The sequence below is a fragment of the Schistocerca americana genome, chromosome 5 (genome assembly GCF_021461395.2).
Source record: "Schistocerca americana isolate TAMUIC-IGC-003095 chromosome 5, iqSchAmer2.1, whole genome shotgun sequence".
NCBI classification, from domain to species: Eukaryota; Metazoa; Arthropoda; class Insecta; order Orthoptera; family Acrididae; genus Schistocerca; species Schistocerca americana.
Genome location: NC_060123.1, coordinates 514,004,333 through 514,021,618, shown reverse-complemented (window position 1 = coordinate 514,021,618; position 17,286 = coordinate 514,004,333). Strand labels below are relative to the sequence as shown.

The 17,286-nt window shown below is 44.1% G+C and overlaps 1 protein-coding gene across 1 annotated transcript in view; it reads left to right on the top strand.

Moving 5' to 3' along the window:
* The window catches only part of LOC124616478 (homeobox protein orthopedia-like), a 235,100-nt gene that overhangs the window by 175,902 nt on the left and 41,912 nt on the right, over nt 1-17,286 (top strand). The window contains exon 3 of the mRNA XM_047144788.1: nt 16,342-16,525. Coding sequence (XP_047000744.1) covers nt 16,342-16,525 — 184 coding nt within the window. The remainder of the gene's footprint in view (nt 1-16,341; nt 16,526-17,286) is intronic.

Genomic DNA, 17,286 nt, shown 5'->3' with positions numbered 1-17,286 from the left:
CCTCTAGCTGCTCAACTGGACGTCTCTGTTGCAAGGCTGATACGTTCGTCCACCAGTTGGGGCACTCAAAGGTGTGTGATAGCTGTGTTCCTCGCCGCCAAACAGAAAACCATAAAGAGCAACGGACAACCATCTGTTTTTCCCAATGAAAGATATACTCCACGGGATGTATTATGTGAATGGTGGGGAGGCTATTGGTGCTGCATGATGTTGGCTTCGATTCCACCAGTAGAATGGTACCATGCGGGCATACAGGTCATCCCAGTAAGGTGGCGTAACGCCGTCGCATTGAATGGAGATTATGTTGAAACAAAGAGTTTTGTAGCCAAACGAGTAGGGAGTAATGTGGTGTGTTGGAACCCTGAATAAAGCCAACCTGCTTGCATAAAAAAAGAGTTACATTACTTATTGATGCGCCTCGTTAAGTGGGAAGATGACACTAGGAAAAATTTTGGGCAACAGTAATTCGTATGGATGGAAACGGTAATCCATGATGAAATCTAGAAGAGAACTTGATCCAACACTGAACGGTGAAATTATGTGACGATGACGATGATGATGATGATTTATGATGGTGATGATTTATGATGGTGATGATAATTACCTGAATGACTTCCCTCCGGTTTTGAAAACAGAAGTCGTTTCGGTAGTATAATGACATGAGACTTGTAATTTCCTTTTAATTGTACATTACATTACACTACTTTGTTATCAACTAGCATTACGCACCTTTATAAAGAAATTTGAATTTGTTATTTGCGAAATGTGAAAACTAAAAGATTTGAACGTATAGGAGGAAGATAGACCGCATCTGTTTTCTTAATGATAGTAAACATTTGCAAACGTTCGTCTTGAGGAAGAATACGATTTTTGTGGCGTCGAACTTCCCTGTAAATCCCAAGAATATTGACTATTTCTGCTGAGAACTCTCTGTATGAAAGTGTCAAAGGGTTTTTTAGAAGTATATGACAGGAAAACACAACAGAATCATAAGAATTCACAATACGCGTGAAACAAAAATTGTAAGTGACTGCATCACCGGCAGCTTATATGAGCCGTCGAGGGTGGGTCTTTGATCCACAGACCGTGTTGTCGTGACCGTAGAAGTATCCAACATACTCTCAATGGAAAATATTCATCCGAAACTTCTGGAAGGCGCATCTGCGTGGTCCTTTTAGCGACATGCAGGCATCCGGAAAATATAGAGAAAATATGCCATCTGGTAATAAAAGCCGCACTGACGGTAAGTGGAGGTCCCGACCGTCGCTTATGCGTCGAAAGAAGAACTCTGCCTCTAGATGGATGTCAATATGGAAGTGCAGAGACAGAAGATTCCGGAAGCCGGAAAAATTAGTTGGTAATGTAGAGACAAGTGATGCAAGACACCAGAATCGAGTGAGAAAGGCCTTCGAAAGGCATATAAAAGGGCAGCAATGCCAGTAGAAATATCAGCAATGAGAAGCGGCGCTAGAGGGCAGCACTACAGTCGTAGCCACAGCAGATGTTGATGTAGAGGTAGAACTTCATTTACAAGAAGACAGTAATAATTTGGCTATGGAGACACTACTGATAGATAAGGAGCAAGTGTACAAGTGTTTGATACACGCAGAGTTGTAAAACTACCGTAGGTTACCACAGACATCACAAGTACACGTAGACTACGATAGTTTTCCTAGTAGCTTTGGTCAGTTGAGATCATAACCACGTTACCTGTACGTTTGGTGTGTTGTCTACCTATCGCGCTTTACCTCATTTCGATCCCCTTGTTCGCGTATAGGATCGGTGTCTTACTAGATTCCCCTAGAAACCGGTAGCGGAGATCCGCCGAGAAACTGAGAGAGGATATACTAAGAACCGTGTAACCTACGAAACATTTTTGATCTTCGTGGTTATCCACCTGTGTGTTACTTGACAGTAAACAGTATCTATAGCAAAACCAAAATCGTCATCATTTAACACAGGTTTCATTCGAAAAATTATGATTGCTAAAGTGAAGCAGAGAGATGTTGCAGGAAAAATAAAAGCAATGTAGATTTATCGTATAGCCTTAGAAAATGTAATTTCCTAAAAAAAGTAAAGTTAAAAAAAGCACAAAACAAAAACGCTTCAAACACCACTGGAATACTTCGTCGAACTCATATTAAACATTTTTCTATTACTCATAAACAACATTCGCACTTATCAATAATAACAGGAAACTCTTGCTTTTGTTATTTAGAACTTTATAATGAGTAAAAAAACAACAGTGTTAATATAGATTTTATGTTTATGCATATACATTGTACTTGCATCAAAAGCAATTGCTTTGATTGCACAAAAGTACAGAACTCACGCGACCAACGAATTTTTATTAGTAACAAAATGCAATTTACGCTATGTGATAAAAAGTATCCGGACACCCTCGAAAACATACGTTTTTCATATTAGGTGCATTGTGCTGCCACCTCCTGCCAGGTAATCCGTATCAGAGACCTCAGTAGTCATTATACATCGCGAGAGAGCAGAATAGGACGCTCCGCGGAACTCACGGACTTAGAACTTGGTTAGGCGATTGGGTGTCACTTATGTCATACGTCTCTACGCGAGATTTCCACACTCCTAAACATCCCTTGGTCCACTGTTTCAGATGTCATAGCGAAGTTGAAACGTGAAGGGACACGTACAGCGCAAAATCTTGCAGGCCAACCTCGTCTGTAGACTGACAGAGACCACCGACAGTTGAAGAGGGTCGTAATGTGTAATAGGCAGACACCTATCCAGACCATCACACAGGAATTCCAAAGTGCATCAGGATCCAATGCAAGTACTATGACAGGCGGGAGGTGAGAAAACTTGGATTTCAAGGTTGAGTTGCAGCTCATAAGCTACACATCACGCCGGTAAATGCCAAACGACGCCTCGCTTGGTGTAATGGGCGTAAAAATTGGACGATTGAACAGTGGAGTGACGAATCACGGTACACAATGTCGCCACATGGCAGGGTGTGGGTAAATCGAATGCCTGGTGAACGTCATCTACCAGCGTGTATAGTGCCAACAGTAAAATTCAGTGGCGGCTGTGTTAAGGTGTGGTCGTGTTGCTGTGGAGGGCTCTTGCATCCCTTGTTGTTTTGCGTGGCACTATCACGGCACAGGTCTACATTGATGTTTCATGCACCTTCTTGCTTCCCGTTGTTGAAGAGCAATTCGGGGATGGCGATTGCATCTTTCAACACGATCGAGCACCTGTTCATAATGCACGGCCTATGGCGGAGTGTTTACACGACAATAACATCCCTGCAATGGACTGGCCTGCACAGAGTCCTGACCTGAATCCTAGAGAACACCTTTAGGATGTTTTGAAACGCTGACTTCGTGCCAGTCCCCACCGACCGACCTCGATACCTCTTCTCAGTGCAGCACTCCGTGAAGAATGGGCTGCCATTTCCAAGAAACTTTCCAGCACGTGAATGAACGTATGCCCGCGTAAGTGGAAGCTGTCATCGAGGCTAAGGGTGGGCCAACACCATATTGAATTCCAGCATTACCGACGGAGGGCGCCACGAACTTGTAAGTCATTTTCAGCCAGGTGTCCTGATACTGTTGATCATATGGCGTAAATGAGGATGGCTGGACGTGTGTTTGAACCGCCGTGCTCTAAAATGTGAGACTAAAGTGCTAACCACTGCACCACCTCGCTGGGTTCTTTTTTTCCTAAGTGTAGCACAACACACTTCAGAGTTGATCACTGTACCATGAGGGAGGACATCGAACAGAATATTCTACCGTCAGGTCTACCACAGATCGAGGCCTGTCCTGTTTTACAGACCAGCCAAGCCACCGACTTCCACTTCGACGATGGTGATACTAAAGATTACCTTAAAAGTCTCCCTCTCTTTTTCAAAACAAAATGAGACTTTCACTTTCTTATGAAGTGAGGATTCCATTGCTCTAGTTTGTTGTCAACAAATGCTAAGTACCCTGTATAAAGTATGAGCTGAGAAACCAAGCATTGTCCGGATATTCATTTTGCCAGTTTTCTGCATATTAGAAACATACAGTTTCTGTAGGCTGGGCGCAGCTGTTCGCGGACCTACAATGCGATTTTGTGAACGTCTGTGTGGCAACATCTCTTCATAGCTCTAAAGACCGCTATTGTTATCGCCTACAGCAGTTTGCGCTTTGCCGATGAAAGTTGTGAAAAGCGCTGCCAGGTGTCAGGAATTTCCTTAAGTAGACTCAACTGTAGAGGAGTGTCGCAGCAGTAAAGAACAAATTATTAAAACTTTATACGTGATGCGACATTCTTTCACGGATCTCAGTACTAATGACGACATATTTGTCGATCTATGTGTCATACAATGATGTAATTTTGGAGGTTCATTCAGCGACATGTGTGGATATTGTCTGCAAAATGTGTCGCGAACAGAGTTATCAGCAAATACGTAATAAATTTAAACGTCATGCATGATGCGACAGTTTTTCACACATCGCAGTGTTCATAACGTCGTATCTACTGAACTATGTGTCTTACAACGATGTAATTTTGTAGATATATTCAGCGACATATGTGAATACTGTCTGTAAAATTTATTGCGAGTAGAGTTAGTAGGAAAGGAGTAATAAATTTAAAAATCATGCACACTGCGGCAGTTTTTCACGAATCCCAGTGTTTATGACGTAATATCTCCTGCACTATGTGTGGTACCATCATATAATTTTGTAGATGTATTTATCAGTATATGCGAATAGTCTCCGCGAAATTTATTGCAAATAGAGTTAATAGCACAGAAGTAATTAATTGCGGCAGTTTTTCACGCATCTCAATGCTCATGATGTCATATCTATTGAACTGTTGGAGGTAGGTGGTTCTTACCCCCCCCCCCTCCCCTCCCACAGCGATTGTTGTCTGATAGTAAGGTATATGTGTACCAAGTTCGGTTAAAATCCGTCTTGTGGTTTAGGAGAGTATGTGGAACCTACGTGCACACAAATATACGAGAGCTATCAGAAAAGTTATCGGTCTCGCCCAGAGATCGTAGTACTACTCGCGTGATTAAACTGCAAGTCATTCCAGGCAGCAATTGACTGTAGGCAGGTGTCTGAAGCATTGTGGTGCGCGCAGTGCTGAAAATGGAAAAAGTCGAGTGCCGTGCAGTGATTAAATTCTTCCTAAAAGATGGCTTGACAGCTGCCGAAATTCATTTTTGGCTTTTAATCGTGTATAGCGGCTGTCCACCGTGTAGAAGTGGGCGACAGAGTTTAATCGTGGCCGTGAAAGCGTCCAAGATGATCCAAACGATCACACGATGGACGTCCAAAAAGTTCAATCACACCGGAAACCATTGACATATTGCATGATGTAATTTTGTAATGTAAGTGTGTGTGAAATTGCTAAAGCTCTAGGGATATGAAACGAACGTGTTGGTCACATCTTGACCAGGAATTGAACATGAGAAAGTTCTGCGCAAGATAGGTGCCGCGTGTGCTCACTGCGGCTCATGAACACATTCGCACTACACTTTGTGAAAAGTAATCGGTGCGTTTGAAGAAAAGCAGAAGTGGTTTTTTGCGTCGATGCTTGACACCGGATGACACATGGATTCGCACTACACACCCGATTACAAACTGCAGTCTCTGCAGTGGACAGAAGCAGGCTCTTCAGCTCCAAAGAAGGCAGGGACGGTGCCATCAGTGGGAAAGTTGGTGGCGTCTGTGTTTCAGCATGCGAAAGGAATTTTGTTAATTGGCTACCCTAAAAAAGTTAAAACCTTAGCTGCAGAATACAGCTCTCGACTTATAACGCGACTGGACACAAGCATTTGTGAAACAGATCCACCTAAAGCAGGAAAAAATCATCTTACATCAGAATAACGCACCTGCCCAGAGAAGTGTGTTGGCAATGGGGAAATTGAGGGATTTACACTGTGAAGTGCTGGAACATCCACCGTGTTCCCCGGATTTGGCTCCCACAGACTTCCATCTACTTTCAAAAGTGAAGAAATTCCTTGTTGGCCATCGCTTTTCGTCCAATCAAGAAATCACTGCTGCTGTAGACGGGTACTTTGCAGCACTTACGGAGGAACATCACGGAGAGGAGGTAATGACATTTGAACAATGCTAAATGAAATATATTGTTATTACAGGAGATTATGTTGAAATATAAAAGTTCTTTGAAAGCATAAATTGTTGCTTTCACTATCAGTCCGAGAACTTTTTAGACCAACCTGGTACATATATCCCGTGTAGATCTGAGGTTTCATACTTGAAAAGTGTTTAAGAAATCGCCATTAAATGAACGGCAGTGGTATTGTTGCTGATCAGCGTAAATCTTGTGATCTATAGCGCGACTAGTCCCGTGCAAGGCTACGCAAATATAGTACTACGATGTGAACGGTCTCTGTTAGATTCCTTTCATGCTGTTTCCCTCTATTTATTATTGCTTACGTCATACATTTGCACCTCTAAATTTACTGTGGTATTTCTAAATTTATCTGGGAGGAGACTGAGCAGTGGAATATGTTATATTCACTTCTAAACAAGAACAACTTGTCATACAACACTTTCAAACACATTTTTATATGTAATTCTTATCATACACTTTCCTATGAGACCCACATCCGCCTCCTTTACGTAGTGTATATCATGTCTTTAAGATACTGTCATCTCCTCCCCTTGTGGTATGAAAGGATGAATTTGAGTGAATATTTGTAGTTGCATGCTCGGTGGTAGCAGAGAAGTTCTGTCTGCTAGATAACAGTAGGACCAACGTTTGAGCAGGTAGATACGATTTCTAAGGCAAGGAGGTTTGTCTCCTTCGTGTGGTTCTGTCCGTCCCTTGTCAGGTTGATAAAGGACACTTCGTATTGTATCTATGGGACACCCTCGGACGGGGTCCACGCTAGCCTGTCGGCGGGCAGTTTCTCAAGTGGTAACATCTCGGGGTAAGCGCATTTTTGGTGAGTCCGAAGGACAATGAAATTCTTAAGTTTTCAGCCTGACTGAAATATTAATTACTTTTCTTTCAGATGTACATCGAAAATGATTTATATATTATTTTAAATCGGGATGCAGTGCGATTTCAGTCTTGGTTTCGGAGTGTATTGCGGTAGTTGCTTTGTTTCCACTCCAATAAAGGAAAGTGGAAGCACGTTGTCATGACGCGTAATTCTGATTAAAATCATCGCTCTTTAGTGTGAATGTGCTTATAAGTGTTTCCTCTCGTTCAGATTCTTCAGATTAATAACTTCTCTTTGTGTTGAACCCACGTGGGGTGTGCTTTGTAGTAGCAGTACCACGTGCTCTTAAAATTGTTCTAGACATCAGGTCAATACTATGCCGTAATTAACGCAGTTCGGAAGTTTATTCTGTAACAAATGTGTTTGGATTTGATTTCCTCATTAAAATCGTTGTGGAATTACACATTTTAACTTAATTAATCGCTATCGCGAGCTGTTTTCTTATTTCAGAATTTCTATAAATATTTTTATAGAGCATTTTGGTAAGATTGTGGATATATCGTACCACGCGATCTTTGTGTAAACTTCCAATACCAATCTGTGATTATCCATTGGGAACACGACTACGATTAGAGCGGAATTTCCTTGCCTTAAATAGGACGGATTGGTGATGGATTTTTTGTGTACCCTTGAACTATCTTTGTGTGCTTGTTTAAAAGCGGTTTCCCATCATGTTTCCTATTCTTTGAAACTCGCATTTTTGCCAATTGAATCCCTCTGAGTAGGACTTTTCTTAATTAATTCGCAACAGTAAATAAGGCACCAATTTTGAGACAGCATGTGTTATGCGTTTTATTGAACACTGATGAATTTTAAAATACATATCAAAGTTTAAACTTACTTTACTTTTCTTCAATCTAATTTACACCATCATCTTTTTATTTAAAAAATAATAAAATTATAAAAAATGATAAAAAATGAGCTGATAGTGTGGGTGACTATTGCATAGATTGAAAAATTATAACAGTAATAAAAATTCATATGTCGGTCACCCACACATACTTTCCACCCTGTGTTCGTAAGGTGTTTTAAAAACACTAGGCTCATTATAAATGTTATTCATAAGCTGATTCCTGTGCGTGGTGCCCCTGCATAGGTATCTGAAATAGGTACTGATCTGAACATCAGCATTACAGAGCACGAATAAATAAATTATTAATGTTGTTACGGTTATAATGCGCTGTGATGCACCGATGGCCAGGAACACAATGTTGTGTTTTTCAGAACTCTCGGCAGGAGCTCTGAATACATGGAGTAGGCGGACCAGTGATTGCCGCCCAGGATCTGAGTAGCGCAGGCGCAGAGGAGAGCCCGTGCTTCCTCGGGACGCAGTGGCGGTCATGTTTATTCCAACGGCGAGGCTGCGGCGAGCAAGTTGCAGGGCTTAGCGCCTGGTCTGGGCGCTTGCTAAGTGATTATTTTACGGCGCGCTCCGTACTTAGTGCTGCGTCCGCAGATGAAACTTGCAGCAGGTACGCGCCCTCCCGAATTTAGCGCAACAGCCTTGCGGCCCAGACCGGCCGCTGGGCCTCGGCAGGCTACACACGATGCCCTGGAGCAGCACCTTCCCTCTGCCAGTGAGCTAGCGAACCCTATGGACGAGCTCGACAAATTTGTAACGCTCACAATACACCGCTGTACTTGCAAAGCAAGAAACACTTTCTCGCAGTCGTCATAAGCAGCAGATTCGTAACGCTTCAGAATATTGTAAGTTCCACTGGACTGTAAGAATATCTTTAAATACTTGAACAGTTGAATTTTTGGAGTTCCGCGTACCGTGGACGCATGTATTTCAGCTGTTGATATTTACACTGCTGGCCATTAAAATTGCTACACCAAGAAGAAATGCAGATGATAAACGGGTATTCACTGGACAAATATATTATACTACAACTGACACGTGATTACATTTTTACACAATTTGGGTGCATAGATCCTGAGAAATCAGTACCCAGAACAGCCACCTCTGGCCGTAATAACGGCCTTGGTACGCCTGGGCATTAAGTCAAACAGAGCTTGGATGGCGTGTACAGGTACAGCTGCCCATGCAGCTTCAACACGATACCACAGTTCATCAAGAGTAGTGACTGGCGTATTGTGACGAGCCAGTTGCCCGGCCACCATTGACCAGACGTTTTCAATTGGCGAGAGATCTGGAGAATGTGCTAGCCAGTCGAACATTTTCTGTATCCAGAAAGCCCGTACAGGAGCTGCAACATGCGGTCGTGCATTATCCCGCTGAAATGTAGGGTTTCCCAGGGATCGAATGAAGGGTAGAGCCGCAGGTCGTAACACATCTGAAATGTAACGTCCACTGTTCAAAGTGCCGTCAATGCGAACAAGAGGTGACCGAGACGTGTAAACAATGGCACCCCATACCATCACGCCAGGTGATACGCCAGTATGGCGATGACGAATACACGCTTCCAATGTGCGTTCACCGCGATGTCGCCAAACACGGATGCGACCATCATGATACTGTAAACAGAACGTGGATTCATACGAAAAAAAGACGTTTTGCTATTCGTGCACCCAGGTTCGTCGTTCAGTACACCACCGCAGGCGCTCCTGTCTGTGATGCAGTGTCAAGGGTAACCGCAGCCATGGTCTCCGAGCTGATAGTCCATGCTGCTGCAAACGTCGTCGAACTGTTCGTGCAGATGGTTGTTGTCTTGCAAACGTCCCCATCTGTTGACTCAGGGATCGAGACGTGGCTGCACGAACCGTTACAGCCATGCGGATAAGATGCCTGCCATCTCGACTGCTAGTAATGCGAGACCGTTGGGATCCAGCACGGCGTTCCGTATTACCCTCCTAAACCCACCGATTCCATATTCTGCTAACAGTCATTGGATCTCGACCAAGGCGAGCAATCGCGATAGGCTACAATCCGACCTTTATCAAAGTCGGAAATGTGATGGTACGCGTTTCTCCTCCTTACACGAGGCATCACAACAACGTTTCACCAGGTAACGCCGGTCAACTGCTGTTTGTGTATGAGAAATCGGTTGGAAACTTTCCTCGTGTCAGCACGTTGTAAGTGTCGCCACCGGCGCCAACCATGTGTGAATGCTCTGAAAAGCTAATCATTTGCATATCACAGCATCCTCTTCCTGTCAGTTAAATTTCATCTACGTGGTGTAGCAATTTTAATGGCCAGCAACGTATTATAACTGACCTTGAAAATCGTAAGTCATGAAGTTTAAATAAATATTACGTGATGGGTGTGATTTTGAGGTATTTCTGGATAAAAAATGATTATTGTAGGCATTACTTAGGATTTGTGAGCCTATTTTTTAAAAGGTACAAATTTGTCAACTTAGACACTCATAGGCAAACTGTTCTTTTTATTTAAATACTGAATCCTGCAGTATATTACGGAAAGAAGAGGAATGTTGTTGCTCTTGAGACTGGTGGAGAGAGTGATGACTCCTTCATCAGTGCCTCCTCTAGTTATACCTCGAAGTAAGATGAACCGTTTGGATAAGAAAGCCAAAGAAAGGCTGAAAGTTGACTGTCTATCAGTTATTCTTCTCCACAGCGAGATTATGGGAGGAACGGACCTCTTAGTTTCAATAACTGCATTATGCAGAGTCAACATCAGATCAAGGAAGTACTGTCATCGGCTATTTTTTACCTTCTTGATATTATGGTAGTAAATGCATGGCAGGAGAAACTCTGACTCTCTTGTCGTACACAAAAATAAGGCGAGGCCACTTTGTCGGTTCAAAGCTGAAGAGCTGATAATGCCCTGCGCGTAATGAACAAGAACGTAAGTGGGAGAAAAAGGAGAAGACCTTCTTCTAGCGTAGATAATGAATATGCAAAGAAGAAGAAATTGGGGCACGCATCAAAGACAGTTCCCCAAAAGATTGTTCGTCAGCACACTGTTGGACAGTGACCAGTTGTTCCTGAGAAAAGAGATGGGTGCAAGACGCCAAACTGCAAAGAAAGTCCATTAGTTATCTGCCAGAAATGTAATGTTAATTTCTGCACTGAGAAGAAAACAAACTGTTTTCAGGACTTTCATAAAGAATAAAAACTATGAAGATCAAAAGTTTCATATTCCTAAATATCCTCATATGTCAGAAAAGTATACACGTACACTACTGGCCATTAAAATTGCTACACCACGAAGATGACGTACTACAGACGCGAAATTTAACCGACAGGAAGAAGATACTGTGATATGCAAATGATTAGCTTTTTAGAGCATTCACACAAGGTTGGCGACAGTGGCGACACCTGACGCGCTGACATGAGGAAAGTTTCCAACCGATTTCTCATACACAAACAGCAGTTGACCGGCGTTGCCTGGTGAAACGTTATTGTGATGCCTTGTGTAAGGAGGAGAAATGCGTACCATCACGTTTCCGACTTTGATAAAGGTCGGATTGTAGCCTATCGCGATTGTGGTTTATCATATCGCGACATTGCTGCTCGCGTTGGTCGAGATCCAATGACTGTTAGCAAAATATGGAACCGGTGGGTTCAGGAGAGTAATACGGAACGCCGTGCTGGATCCCAACAGCCTCGTATCACTTGCATTCGAGATTACAGGTATCTTATCCACATCATTATTACTATCTGGTCAGTTTACAGTCTGATGAATTGTAAATAATATTGCATGTTTCGCCAACAGGACACGTTCCAAAGTTTTCTTACTTAAGACGCAGGCCATTAATTTAAAAGTACTTCTTTATCCATGGAAGTGCCACATTAGTACGTGATAAGTAGAAGAAACGAATGCACGGTTCGTAACAGATACATCTTTTAAGCGGTGATAGTTTTTTTTCCATGTAGAGCAACAATACAGAGACAGTTTATTGAAGAATTTGGTTTCCTGCGTCTCCACTTACAATTATATTTCGTTCGCTACACTGAAAGCCGAGCCTACTTACCGAATTTAGTTTAAGTACTGTAAAGTTCTCCTGGGTGCCACTTTTGCTCGTCATTGGATAAAACCATTCTGGTCTTTCGCAGCTCTCTACAGACGCGAACGCCTCAGACTATTTTCGGAGTTCATCACATTACGGCCGCCAGGGAAGCGACTCCGGTGGCAGCGAGGCGCAGCGCAGCCGAGCGGCTAATTAATGAATCAGGTGTCCATTAGCAGACGAGTATAACGTAATGTCTCCGTGATCACAGGAGACGTAATTTTAAAGGGCGTAACCTAGGGAGCCATGCTTTCATTTCACGGACACTTCACCTCATCAGAAGGTGATCCTCCACGGTGTTGCCTGTTAAAGAAGTATTACGAAGCTGCGAACATTGCCACCGAAGGATAACCAAGTAGAGCGTCCCGACATCAAGACAGAACCGATTTCTTTTTCTTCTTTTATATTAACTGTTATAATACACAATTGACAATTGTTAATCACCATGTTTTCAAAATTATAATATTTATTTCTCCACAAGAGAGCTAAGTTTTTTATTGTACAAGAACTTTGACATCATTTTTCCATAGTACCCTACAATATGCTTCAGGCGCATATTTTTCAATTTTTATCACACGTAGGTCTACTTGAACCCATCTACAAATTTCAAACCTGCACTGGCTCTATTCGAATGCACTACACAATCAAATATGTCTACATGAGATGTATTCAGTCTATGTGCTCACTTTCGTCAGCTTTGTACTAAAGTTTGATTTTTATCTTCAGTCTGACAATGAAATTTTGAAAGTCGTAACGCTTAATAAAGAATTGTGCGATCAAGATTTTTCTGTATTTCAAAATTGTGCTAAATCTGATTGGTCGCCTGCCTCTTCTATGGAAGTATTTATATAAGCTCGATGAGGTATTGAAACGGTGGTTCTTTTTGTTTTGTAGTTCTTTTTAATTTTACCTCTTTTTGAGGAAACTACCTTTTTAGTCATATACCGGGTGATCAAAAAGTCAGTATACATTTGAGAACTCAATAAAGCACGGAATAATGTAGATAGAGAGGTAAAAATTGACACACATGCTTGGAATGACATGGGGTTTTATTAGAACAAAAAAAAAGTATTGCTAGACGCGTGAAAGATCTCTTGCGCGCGTCGTTTGGTGATGATCGTGTGCTCAGCCGCCACTTTCCTCATGCTTGGCCTCCCAGATCCCCAGACCTCAGTTCGTGCGATTATTGGCTTTGGGGTTACCTGAAGTCGCAAGTGTATCGTGATCGACCGACATCTCTAGGGATGCTGAAAGACAACATCCGACGCCAATGCCTCACCATAACTCCGGACACGCTTTAAAGTGCTGTTCACAACATTATTCCTCGACTACAGCTATTGTTGAGGAATGATGGTGGACATATTGAGCATTTCCTGTAAAGAACATCATCTTTGCTTTGTCTTACTTTGATATGCTAATTATTGCTATTCTGATCAGATGAAGCGCCATCTGTCGGACATTTTTAGAACATTTGAATTTTTTTCTTGTTCTAATAAAACTCCATATCATTCCAAGCATGTGTGTCAATTTATACCTCTCTATCTACATTATTCCGTGTTTTATTCAGTTTTCAAATTTATGCTGACTTTTTGATCACCCAGTACGATAAAATTACATTTTTCTTTTATTTTTTCTGCAACATCCCTCATTTCCATGTTATGAAAAAACTTGAATTATATACTGACAGTTTGAATTTATACATAAATATTGTTTATTTTCAAGTAGCATACAGGAGGATAACTATGCAGAACAAAAATGTTCCGTAGGTTAGACGGCCGTTTATATGTCGTCACTCAGTTTCTTGATGGTTCACAACTTCCGGTTCCTAGAGGAACCTAGTAAGACAGTGATCATACACGCAAACAAAGCGATCGAAATGAGATACCGAGCGAGGTGCGGCAGTGGTTAGACACTGGACTCGCATTCGGGAGGACGACGGTTCAATCCCGCTTCCGGCCATCCTGATTTAGGTTTTCCGTGATTTCCCTAAATCGCTCCAGGCAAATACCGTGATGGTTCCTTTCCAAGGGCACGGCCGACTCCCTTCCCCGCCCTTCCCTAATCCGATGAGACCGATGACCTCGCTGTCTGGTCTCCCTAGCCACAACAACCCAACCCAACTCGAAATTAGATAGCGCCCGATGAGTATGCAACACACGTAACGTGCAGGGAACGCGGTTATGATATTGTCTGATCAAAGTTATGTACTGGAAAAACTGGGCGAGGTGGCTCAGTGGTTAGCACACTACACTCGCATTCGTGAGGGCGGCGGTTCAAACCCTCCTCCGGCTACGAGATTTAGGTTTTCCATTGTTTCCCTAAATACACTCCTGGAAATTGAAATAAGAACACCGTGAATTCATTGTCCCAGGAAGGGGAAACTTTATTGACACATTCCTGGGGTCAGATACATCACATGATCACACTGACAGAACCACAGGCACATAGACACAGGCAACAGAGCATGCACAATGTCGGCACTAGTAAAGTGTATATCCACCTTTCGCAGCAATGCAGGCTGCTATTCTCCCATGGAGACGATCGTAGAGATGCTGGATGTAGTCCTGTGGAACGGCTTGCCATGCCATTTCCACCTGGCGCCTCAGTTGGACCAGCGTTCGTGCTGGACGTGCAGACCGCGTGAGACGACGCTTCATCCAGTCCCAAACATGCTCAATGGGGGACAGATCCGGAGATCTTGCTGGCCAGGGTAGTTGACTTACACCTTCTAGAGCACGTTGGGTGGCACGGGATACATGCGGACGTGCATTGTCCTGTTGGAACAGCAAGTTCCCTTGCCGGTCTAGGAATGGTAGAACGATGGGTTCGATGACGGTTTGGATGTACCGTGCACTATTCAGTGTCCCCTCGACGATCACCAGTGGTGTACGGCCAGTGTAGGAGATCGCTCCCCACACCATGATACCGGGTGTTGGCCCTGTGTGCCTCGGTCGTATGCAGTCCTGATTGTGGCGCTCACCTGCACGGCGCCAAACACGCATGCGACAATCATTGGCACCAAGGCAGAAGCGACTCTCATCGCTGAAGACGACACGTCTCCATTCGTCCCTCCATTCACGCCTGTCGCGACACCACTGGAGGCGGGCTGCACGATGTTGGGGCGTGAGCGGAAGGCGGCCTAACGGTGTGCGGGACCGTAGCCCAGCTTCATGGAGACGGTTGCGAATGGTCCTCGCCGATACCCCAGGAGCAACAGTGTCCCTAATTTGCTGGGAAGTGGCGGTGCGGTCCCCTACGGCACTGCGTAGGATCCTACGGTCTTGGCGTGCATCCGTGCGTCGCTGCGGTCCGGTCCCAGGTCGACGGGCACGTGCACCTTCCGCCGACCACTGGCGACAACATCGATGTACTGTGGAGACCTCACGCCCCACGTGTTGAGCAATTCGGCGGTACGTCCACCCGGCCTCCCGCATGCCCACTATACGCCCTCGCTCAAAGTCCGTCAACTGCACATACGGTTCACGTCCAAGCTGTCGCGGCATGCTACCAGTGTTAAAGACTGCGATGGAGCTCCGTATGCCACGGCAAACTGGCTGACACTGACGGCGGCGGTGCACAAATGCTGCGCAGCTAGCGCCATTCGACGGCCAACACCGCGGTTCCTGGTGTGTCCGCTGTGCCGTGCGTGTGATCATTGCTTGTACAGCCCTCTCGCAGTGTCCGGAGCAAGTATGGTGGGTCTGACACGCCGGTGTCAATGTGTTCTTTTTTCCATTTCCAGGAGTGTAGCTCCAGGCAAATGCCGGAATGGTTCCTTCGAAAGGACACGGCCGATTTCCTTCTCCCTCCTCGACACAATCCGAGCTTGTGCTCTGTTTCTAACGACCTCGGTGTCGATGGGACGTTAAACCCAATCTCCCTTCCTTCCTGCTAGAAAAACTATCGTACCTTATGCCTACTTGTGAAAGTCTACAGTAGCCTATGGTAGTTTTACAACTCAGAATTTTGGCCCAAACTTTAGAGCGGGATCGATTGCTGGGGATGTTGTCTTGCAAGTATGCTCTTTTCGCCCTAATAGAAGAGGTCAATTTCATGACGGTTCCTTCTAATAAGATTAAAAACAGCCGACCAGTTGCAAAGGATAAAGTAATCTTTACCTAGGTTTCGATAGATTTAAATCTATCTTCTTCAGAAGGCGGCAGTATTACATTAACATGGAGTGATATGTCATAGTCGTTTTTACTAACATCTGCATAGCTCCATTAGTCCAAATAAAATATAGCCCTGAGAATAGGGTTTGTCAGACAAATAAAAATAAGTACATGGAAGTTCCTTCTAAGATAAATTCAATTTCTGTTTCTTTTCTATTAATATTTAGGTTACTGATTGATGTATTGTCGTGTTGCGTTGACCGGAGGCTGACAGAGAGCGGCGCCGCTGTTGCAGGTGTGGTTCCAGAACAGGCGCGCTAAGTGGAAGAAGCGCAAGAAGACGACGAACGTGTTCCGCACGCCGGGCGCTCTGCTGCCCTCCCACGGCCTGCCGCCATTCGGCGCCATGTCGGACGGGCTCTGTTCGCCAGGCATGTTCACCGGGGACTCGCGCTGGGGCGTCTCCAGCATGGCGCCAGGTAACTACCTGCTTGCCGCCGCCTCAGTTAGTGCACTAACTGTCGTATCGAGTCGAGTCACAGCGTGGACCTGAGACAAAATGCTGTTCTCACCATTTGTGTAGCTCAAAATCCTGGTCCAAGGCTTTCTGTTGGATGCCACTTCGGCGTCTTTTGTGTCCCTAACTACGGCACGAAAGGAAGAATGAATTGATTGTTGGTGTTAATAACGATCATCCACCTTTACCTCCTCTGCATTACTGCAGATGACGTGTCATTGAGCACATTTGTTCTGTGCATGCAGTACACGTGAGGCGCCTAGTTGTTTCCACTGCACTGTGTGGAATACGAAGGTTCTGTTATAGTTCACTAACTTGCTGTCTTCAAGTTGATGTCCCCAGCGCAGAAATCAGCACGCAGGTCGTAGGTTCTGTATCTTGAGGCTGAAACTGACTTTTAGCGAGGTTCTGTTCTGAAATAATGTATCACTTCTTTGGGATGCCCCTCGCGTATTTTAATATAGCCACACGAGAAGACTACATGATCTTAATACAACACCTTCTGATACAGCAGAGTACATGATCAAACACAATGTTTACGAAAATGTATCTTTACACTATTTGTGGCACGTGTTTGTGCCTCAAGACTACCGGAGTGAATCTTTTAATACTGAATACTGGCAAACACATCCTGCCACAGACAACAAGACTGAACATCTCGACTGCCTAATCCAGAGTGACGAACAGCCCGAAACACTTCACGCGCCATACCAGAAAATGCGT